The following is a 9,740-nucleotide window of genomic DNA, read 5'->3' on the forward strand; positions in this document are numbered from 1 at the left end:
AGTTCTTTTCCTATCTTTCTTTCTCAGTTAACTAAAAACGCATAATGTATTATACTCGGTTTGGAGTGAATATCGATTATCGATATTAATTATAATCCAATGGCGTAAGAATACTGATTTTTGCATTAACGGAAAAAAGCTTGTCCCTCTAGCGACGTACACGATTATCGATCCGTGCTGTCGAAGATCGCGGGCATAATCGAACAGCATCGGACAATGGAGGTGTCATTCGAGATATATATATATATATATATCGATCAGAATTTCGACCGATGGTCGATACACGCACACTTCGTTCTCGATTGAAATCGATAGGTCCTGAGAATAATTACAGTATAGCCACGTGAAGTAAAATTAGGAAAGAGGAAAATATGTAAATGTTTAAAAAAAAGTGAATACATATGCGTGTTAGATTCGCGGCGAATTTCAAAACTGCATGGCCAGACACGTTCTTTTATGTTGTTCATATATATATATCATATATATATATGATATATATATATCAACGAGGTTTATATATGCATATATATATATATGCATATATAAATATATACGCATGCTTCGGCGAGCAGAGAACACAAAAAAAGGTGTCTCGTTGAAAAAACGTGTTTAATAATTCTTTCTCTTTTGGGTAGATCGTAGCTATATATTTATTACTAAAAGTACATGCAGGTTTTCGTACCGTGGCGTGATTAACGTCTTTACTATCAGGATCTTTGTATCGATTTAAGCGTAATAATGGCAATGTCGTGGCATTCGTTTCCCATTAGTTCAACCTTTTTTGGTTTCCCCATTTTTTACTTTCGTTATAATATTCTTACTGTTAATCTCCCATTTCTTTCAATTACGCGGACGTAACAAAGAAGAATCGATGCGACAAATTATCTTTTTTTTATTCCTTCACTTCATTTCCCTTTTGCGATTTTTTTCGCTTTTCTTCTTTCTTATCCATCATGAAATCTCGTTTTACACACGAAGTAAGGCTAAAAGACAATGCGCAGTTCTTTTTATATTTTTCCATTTTTTTTCTTAAACTTTGTTTTTCGGTAAGGCACCCCCAGTGCTGAGTATATTCACGGAAGTATTTAGCAATACAAACTAGTGACTAGATCATGTTTAAGTCACGCGAGGAAGAGAGACAAAGATAGCAGCGGATATAACAAAGAACAGAGAAAGGAGAAAACAAGAAGAAGAATAGTACAGTGAATACGTATTGTGCGAGGCAGAAATAGAGAGATTAGGGAAACGATAGATGGGAGCAAAAAGAAGCCAATGAAAAATAGAATGATGTACGACGAAGGGAACGAAGAAAAGTCAAGAGTAGGAAATTGACCAACAGCGACACGAGACTCCAAACGAAAAGAAAGGAAAATCCGTTTTTCCGGCAGACGAAAACGCAATCTTAAGCGAGTCCCATGTCGCATCAATGGAAACAGTTTCTCTCAAGCTAACTTTGTTCGTTTTCGTATTTCTTCCCCCGTTCTCTCCACCTCTGCTACAATTTCATGCGGTGCAATTTTATTATAGGAGAAAAGAATGAAAAAAAAGGAAAAAGTACCACGTAATATCGTAGGAGAGGAGGGCGATGGGACGAAAACGACGTAACAAAGAATGAAACGGATGAAACTGAAAAAAGACTGAATATTCGGTGAGAGAAAGTGATAGATGCGCAGAGAGCGAGGGAAATAAGGAAACATGAAGGAAACGTAAGTAACAACTAAACAGAGGAAAGGCAGTGGTGCGTTACTTTGGTATTTTATAATTGGTGTTTCGCACGGATCAACTGAGATGTCCGCGGCAACGTATCGTGGGCAGAAGGTCATCGTCATCGTGTTTTCATATCTTCCATTTCATAGCTTTTTTCCTTCTCTTCTCCCAGACTGAACACGGCATGACCGACATACGATAAAATCGTCCGTTCTACTATAATCGACCGCCGATAACAAAGCACGAACAGAGAGAGAAAATGACGAGGACCTAACTCGCGAACACGATTTTTTTTTATTATTTCATTCGACTTCGTTTGACTAGGTTAGGAATACGATCCCCTTTCTTCCTTTGTTGTCCAGGAAGATCAATGCACACGATTTTCGTCCTGTTTTTTTCATTTCTGTTTGTTTCTTTTTTTTCCAAACGCGCTGGCCACGAGAAAAACAAGAATGAGGATGATCAATTTTTCGTCGTGTTTTACACATCGTCAGAGAGGATCGAACATAACACACAGCTTGATGAAGACTGTCGTCGTCGTGATGGCTGCTGAGATCCACGCCATACTTCTCCTGTTCTAAACGGCGGTCTCGGTGTGACTGTGACTCGACAGCCTTTCCACGTCTATCTCGGGTATGGTCAGCTCGTCTGGGTTGTTGTCGGCGTATTCGATGCTGCTCGTCTGCGAGAGCCGCTTACTTAAGGACGACTGTTTTCTCAGTACCTCCGCCAATGTAGTGCTGCTGTGCTCGCTCGTGTAGCGCGCGTCTAGGCCCTGCCGAAATGCGTTCACTACGCGGATCTGTAACCGGAAACCTTTCTGTCAATACAGAGCCTTCGTATCCCTGGCTATGCCACGAGCTTTGGGAGAAATACACCGTTAGATAAATCCACTTAGGTAATCGAGGTTGATCCTCTATCCCATTATACCCATCGACATTCTTTTCGTTTCTCCTTTGTGCTTTCAATCCTAACAAATTTCCTTTATTTCGTTTGAATCTGAGAAGAAAACCAGTAAGAATACTTACAAAATCAAATGATCCCTAATAACACTAATTTCCCCGAGATTTAAGTTTGTATTCTTTTTTTTCAGAAGATCAACGATACCACTTCTTCCTTGAATTTTGAGACATCGAATGTCGAGGGGAAAAATGCATGTGGCTCAAAAGCAACAGTAAGTGACCAACGCTGGAAAGCAGGATTTTTTTAACAAGTCACGGGAACAAGTAGTGTCTAGATATTTTTTAGTTAAATCGTTCTTTGACGGATACGATGATCAACCTCCGCAGAAACAGATTAGGGAACAGTTATGTAGATATATATAAATATAATTATGTGTATGTATAAAGAGACAGAAAGCAGCGGCCACACGAATGACTAGAAGAACTAGCGGGGCGTTGATACCCTGCACGGCAAGGCAATAGTTAGACAACAGAATCTGAAAAGCGACGTCGATGGTATCCAGAAATCACAGATTAAAATGCTTCCTTAGTAACAGATTAATCTATTCAGAAAATTTTCTTAATCTAATTTTTTCTTTCTCTTTATTTTCCCTGTTTCTTCCAACAGAATTAATTCCACGACCCATAGACGTCAGCACTTCAAATTATACTTGCAATGTCACGCAACACCACATGCACCTGTCGATCGTGGAGTCCTCCACTGTATCTCGTTTCCATATTCCATTTTGGTAACAAGATCGACTACTGCTTCAGACAACGCGCGATCATCGATGCAGAAAGCGGATATGCGAGGCTGAAAAGCGTCTTCACCTCCAGCTTACGTTAAGCGTAATCTCAACTATGTCTATATCAGAGAACTCTCTGTTTGAAAAAAGTGGCAAAAAAAACAAAAATCGTTGAGTGCTTTATAAAGCTATTCTAAACAAAGCCAACACAGATACTACGTTTTTGGCAAAAAATACACTGTCCAAAAGTATACGCGTCTTGAGGCTGGTAGGACGCTTTTAATACCAATATAGCGATAGGAAAAAAAGAAAGAAAATTGGAATTCCACGCATATACACTTGCATCGTTTGGTGAGCTGTAATACAGCGTGACAGATTGCAGGTTGCAAGAACTTAGCATGCATTGGCGTAGTATCACGTAACCGATGAACATTGCTATATTCAAATCAGCCAAAAAATTTACCCCCGGATGGAAAAAGAACAACCCCCATCTGAAAACACCCGCGAGAGGTAACTTGTTTATTTTATTATTTTTCTCGACATAAATATATCACAATATATTCTATATATATATATATATAACAGTAATATCAAATATATATATATATACATAGAATAAATCTCTTTCTTTTTTTTCTTCCTTCCTTTCTTGCATTTTCATGGAGGTGGCAGGAAAATGTGTCGCGTTAATGATTCACTGTGTATATTATAATTCATTTTTTCAAGATTCTCTTTTTTCTTAAATCATTTCTCATTGCTTTTTTTATTGTTGTTTGACAGAAAACATTGAGGGAATACTTACACGATGCGCCGTGGAGAGAGGTCCCCTAACCAGGTAGACAGTCAGACTCTTTAACCTGGTCGAATATCCGGTTTAGATAATGCGTTTCTCTGGTATTTTAAACATGCATGCTATACCACGCAATGCGCTCTGCTGATCAACGATTCTCCCCTCCACAGGGAGACAACGATCATTCCATTGAATTTGTGTTTTTCAGTTCGTCATTTTTCTTTTTTTTCGATTTTTCAGTTCTAAGCAGCTCACAGGTCAGTACACATGGTCTGGTGATTCCCCGCTTCACGAACGAAGCGTCTGCCCTCTTTACTCTCATTACTGAATTACGTAGACGCCCGCACATAATTATATATAGAGAGAGACACGCTAGTAAGGTTAAATTTGCCCTTTTTGAAGTTGGTACAAAAATAGCAGTAAGATAAGAAGAAGATTAATTTTTGTCTCTTTTTGATTGTTGCAAAAGCTTGAAGGAATTGGTATGTTGGTAAAGTACGCAAACTTATCGACAGTTGATGAGTAATGACGAAATGGAGGGAAGTCGCATCAATCGTGCCGCTAAGATCAGCCAGAGTGTACAAACTTATTACAAAACAGAGAGAAGGTGAATGGTGGCAAAGAGAAGTAAAGAAGGATCTTTCAATCAGTTCAAAAAGAGACCGTAACACGTCTTTGAAGATCATTAGAGAGGTACTAAAATGAATCATATATCGCTCGATTACATTATAAGTTATGCACCAAAAAAAAAAAAAAAAAAAAAAAAAAAAAAAAAAAAAAAAAAAAAAAAGAGAGTATTAATTCTCCCTGGCTTGGAGAATTATTTATGAGCTAACAAAAATTCTATCTGATATTTTACAAACGTGAATCTTCGCTTCTCTATTTTGACGATCGATCGGTATCGAGTATCCAGAGAAAAAAATAATTCTTTGTATAATTCGACTGTAGAAACTGTCTTGTAAGCTAATCGTAGCGTTAAACTTTCAAAAAAAGAGTGTCACTTTTAAGGATCCTTCACAGAACAGCCAACTTGCATGAATAAAGATATCCAGTATTGCAAAGGAGTACATACAAATCGCACACCGCTTTGCCAGGGACTGTAATTTGAAAGTATTTGTGGATCTGTATTCTATACATAACGACCGGAAATACGTTCACTTAGGAAAAATGTAATTATATTAAATGTACTATAAAACACGTGGTATAGTCGCAATGCATGGAACATTAGTAACGTGCCTGCGAACACGACGTGGATCGTGTGAATAAAAGTATGGATCATGAAAAAAATGTGAATGTGTTATGTGATAGTACAATGACTTTCGTTTGAAAGTTTCTATTGGCCAACTTCTGCGGCTATATTGTAAGCAACACTTGAAGTTAATATTCGATCGATGTACATTGGTTCAGTCAACTTTATCATAGTGACCATTTTCCGTAAACAAAATAGTAGAATCGACAAAAGAGATGATGAAGTTACGCGAACCACGTCGTATCATAAATGCAATCAAACGTATGGTACTATTTGCTTGCATGTAAGCATAGTTAGCCGGAAGGTCAGCAAAATGTTTGTGAAGTACAAAGAAGATGAGCCCTTGAGGTTACCAGGGCAACAAATGGTACTGATTAAATAGCAGATGTTTAATTCAGATCCATTCAAAAGGATGGACAAATGTCCTGTGAAATTAGGGGAAATATCCCTATCAAGCAATAAAAGAAAGAACTCGATCGAGCTATCTCCATTATCAATGAATGTCGCAACAAAGAATCTCATTTCGATGAAAAACTTCCGAATATATTCGATTATTTCATTTTCACAATTATTTTAATAATTTTTAATAAATTTGTTTGTTACTAAAAGCAAATTCTAAAATATTATTTTAGATCTTACTAGATCTTGTTTCCAGAGAATATTTAGTAGTATTTCAAATTTAATAATGTTCATAGTTCTAGCTATTTCTGGTATATTAATGAATTGTATTTTTATTTTAGGTTTATTAAATATTGTCTTTTATCGAAACGAGAAAGACCGATTGCTTCATCGCAATTTCTATAATTTTCGAAGACATGGAAAAAAACAGGGTAAAATCGTGAGATACGAAGTAACAGAGCGCAAAAATGCAGCGTGCCACTGAAAAGGTTAAAAGGAATTCTTTGTTATCGATCTATCGATAAGCGATAGTAAGTTCTCGACACCAGTGGTGATCTGATGGAACTCTTTTCACAAAATATAGTGATATTTTGTGAAATCCCCAAAATTATAACAGTATCTTAGTGATAATAGTTTTAGTAACAATTATTTTTTCATGTAAGTAGTATTTAACGTGCTTAGTGTTTAACAAAGTTGTCAGTAGTTAATTTAAAATAAAGCTATTGCTATATGTATTTGCTATAATGAACAAATATAGTACTAATAACTTTATAGTTGTTACTAATGGAAACGAAGTGCTATGTTTTTTGTAATCCAAGATAAAGAAACACAGTACTACGTTGGTAAAACGGATACTGTGCGTCCCTAATTACTTACAAATCTAACTGAAGCAGTTCTAGAACATAGTCTATTAAAACTAATTTCAAACATCTAGTACTTAAAATAAAAGAAATTAACTTGTAATCAAATGTCACCAGGTGTCGAGATCCACAAAGAAAGAGAAATAATTTGAGAAACAGAAGCGGCCAAACAATAGCTCGTGCGCGCGCGCGCTATCATAGAAGTGTTCTATGGCTGTGTGTGTGCATTAGGGGAGATTCATACGTGACTAGAGGATGTCGCAGACGCATAAATCAGCGAGAAAAAGGGGAAATCGGGACCTGTCGATATGTACCACTAGTAAAAAGAATCCCTAACCTTTCCATTGCTTAAGATTTCTGGTAACTTTTATCACATTTCTTTTAAAGATAGTAAAAGAAATCTTACAATTAATAACATTTTATTTATTTTAGATTGAGTCAGAAGGAAAATGAAAAGGCTAGGAAAGATTAGCACTACCAACTTATAAAATAAAAATAGAAGACAAAAGGGGTAGAAAGAAGGCGTGTAAAAAGAAAAGCGTGTGAAAGAAACAGAGAGAAAGAGATAGTATTAGACAGAGATAGAAATTCTGTATGTATGTATGTCTGTGTAAAAGTATGCCTGTATGTATATGTTATATGTATATGTGTGTGAACATAGAGTAAAAACAGTTACAGTAGACAGTTACAGACAGACAGACAGACAGACAGACAGATAGAAATAAGATAAAGATCTAGCGAAAGTGTGAAAGATAGAGCAGAGAGGAGCGCTTACAGCTTGGTCTGTCGAACTCTTGCTGTAGGGTACTGGTATCAAACGTTCCTGCAACTCGCCACCTATTACCTTCAAGAGTAAAGGATAATATCATGGTTATAACTGGATACAACGAGCAGTTAATGCACTTAACAGTACACCATTTCTCGAAATATTGGTGTACTAAAAAAAGTAATTCTTTTTTAACATTCCTGAACCTTTGTCCCGGTATTGAATAACACCACGCTCTCTGCCTATAGGCACCTTTTAACTGATGAAATTATCTCTTTGAAATTTCCCTAGGAATAAATCCAAAGCTATATTTATAGTTACCATCCCTCGTGGAAATTTTGTTTAGCAGATTATACGAGAAATAATTGAACTGGCCTCCAGGATACCAATTTACTATTTTAGAAACTACTTTGTTTGGTGTTTTGTAAGGAGTATTTACAACAGAAACAGATATTTAGAGATAGTGAAGCTAAAAAGTGCCTGATCATTAGTAACTATTGAGAAATAAGTACACTTAAAAGTGGTAACCTGCTGGTTATGTATAATCATTATGTATATGTTATTCGTATGAATATCATTGTATGTGTAAAACTCGCGGCACTCGATAGCACGAAGTATATGGAAAAAGGAAATAAAAAAGATAACAGAGATTCATAAGTGGAAACCGAGAATAGCTCATACATGCAACGTAAGATATAATATCCTTGAAGATATACACCCTCGTACGATATGTTTTCCATTTATCATTTCCAAACGAAAACTGTTGTAAGAAATGCCTAGCAATGTATGTATTTCCCTTGTCCCATTGTTTGTTGATATTAACTTAACAGGTGAAAATCCTACAACGAATGAATCCTATTACAGTGTCAAATTAATTAATTACCCCAGTGAGAGACGAGTTCATAGATTCCATTTATCTCTGCACTTCGAACTTCTCGAGACCTACCCAGTGAGTTACAAAGACACACATATGTAACAATGATCTTTATTACACGAAGTAATAATAGAGTATCTTCTGAATAGCATCACGAAATGGTGAAAGTCTAGGACAATAAGTGAGTAGAATAAATCCGAGATTAGAGTTTAGAAACTTCCGTAGAGACTCAATCTCAAACATAGTAGAGTACTGCGCATCTAGTTGTATGCATCCCAGTAGAGTACTGCGTGTTTAGTTGCATATAGAACACCGTGACGTTCAGTAACAAAGTAGTCTACAGTAGAATAATCAATGACTGGCACAGTACCAGCTAGTAGTAAGAAGGAGTAGTCAGATGGACCGCAGTGAAATATTAAATTTAACTTCGTTTTGGAGTGCATCAAATTTGTCACTTTTTTAATAATGTATGATACTTTTTGGTGAGTAGAATTTAAAAATATTAGTTACATTATTACGAGTTACTTATATAGAGCTCCGTTTTCGAAAAAACTGAGATTGTATATCTGTTAAGTTTGCGTGCATTCCACTACCCGTAGTCCAGAATTACTTTACCCAGTCTAGCTAGCTATTGTTACCTCCATTTGTGTCCACAAAGAATATCAATCAGTATTTTGCTTGTATATCTCTCAAAACAATGATTTCCGCATCTTAGAACTGAGGTTTCTTAATTCTACTCGCCAAAAGCTTATCATATGTTGTGAAAGAAGATCACAAATTCGGTATGTCCCAAAACGTTCAGCCAAATATTCTATATTAGAGTTCATGTACATTAGTGTCTTAAGGCCATCGAAGAGTAACCTCAATTACAGTGCTGTCCATCAGTAGCAGGACTTCTAAATATACCTTCAAATTTATATTTATATAACATCCTTTATTTGATTATATCCATAGAGAGTACTGACAAGGTTTGGCTGTTAAACCTGGGGATGCCTCAGATATGTTTATGTATAACAAATTCCTGTATCATTATATTATAGAATTTTTATAAGATATAATTTTTCAAAAGAACTGTAACAGTCAATTTGCGAATAAAGTTTTGATACCGTTACTTTAATTTAGTGTTCACACTCTGAAACAAAGGTATTTCTCTCCTTCCTGGGGAATTTTACACCGCAAGTGGCTCAGTTACGTGTTACGTCATAAAGGTGGGGGCGACTACTCGAAAATGACCTTGAAGAACCAACATTTGAGAACTCTAGGATAGAATTAATTAGACGTATCTTAGTGATACGTTTAATAACTGATTTGCTGTGCAGGATTCCATTGACTGATTTTTTCTTCTTTTTATTGTATTACAAAGTGCAAAAGCATTAGTACGGTCTTTGAAAATAAAATCAGGCTCTGG

At 36.1% G+C, this 9,740-nt stretch overlaps 1 protein-coding gene and 1 long non-coding RNA gene across 17 annotated transcripts in view; one reads left to right on the plus strand and one right to left on the minus strand.

Annotated features, from left to right (window-relative positions):
• Positions 1 to 1,739: 1,739 nt before the first annotated feature.
• LOC122576658 (plasma membrane calcium-transporting ATPase 3) overlaps positions 1,740 to 9,740 on the minus strand; it is an 80,050-nt gene continuing 72,049 nt past the window's right edge. For 2 of the 5 annotated variants that reach the window (XM_043747277.1, XM_043747276.1), the window contains one exon: positions 1,740 to 2,509. In XM_043747277.1, the coding sequence (XP_043603212.1) occupies positions 2,285 to 2,509 (225 nt within the window). In that variant the 3' untranslated portion in view covers positions 1,740 to 2,284. Of the gene's footprint in view, positions 2,510 to 7,467; positions 7,537 to 9,740 lie in introns of all 5 variants that reach the window. The other 3 variants (XM_043747275.1, XM_043747281.1, XM_043747279.1) reach the window with 3 other exon arrangements.
• Positions 2,464 to 7,461, plus strand: LOC122576675. 12 transcript variants are annotated; one of them, XR_006319848.1, is made up of 4 exons: positions 2,464 to 2,605; positions 2,801 to 2,881; positions 3,057 to 3,904; positions 4,175 to 7,461. It is a non-coding gene; the product is annotated as an uncharacterized LOC122576675 (long non-coding RNA). The 12 variants fall into 12 exon arrangements; XR_006319850.1 differs by having other exon boundaries at positions 2,518 to 2,881; positions 3,057 to 3,164; positions 3,277 to 3,904; XR_006319840.1 differs by having other exon boundaries at positions 2,801 to 3,904.

This window comes from Bombus pyrosoma, linkage group LG16, assembly GCF_014825855.1.
Source record: "Bombus pyrosoma isolate SC7728 linkage group LG16, ASM1482585v1, whole genome shotgun sequence".
Classification (NCBI taxonomy): Eukaryota; Metazoa; Arthropoda; class Insecta; order Hymenoptera; family Apidae; genus Bombus; species Bombus pyrosoma.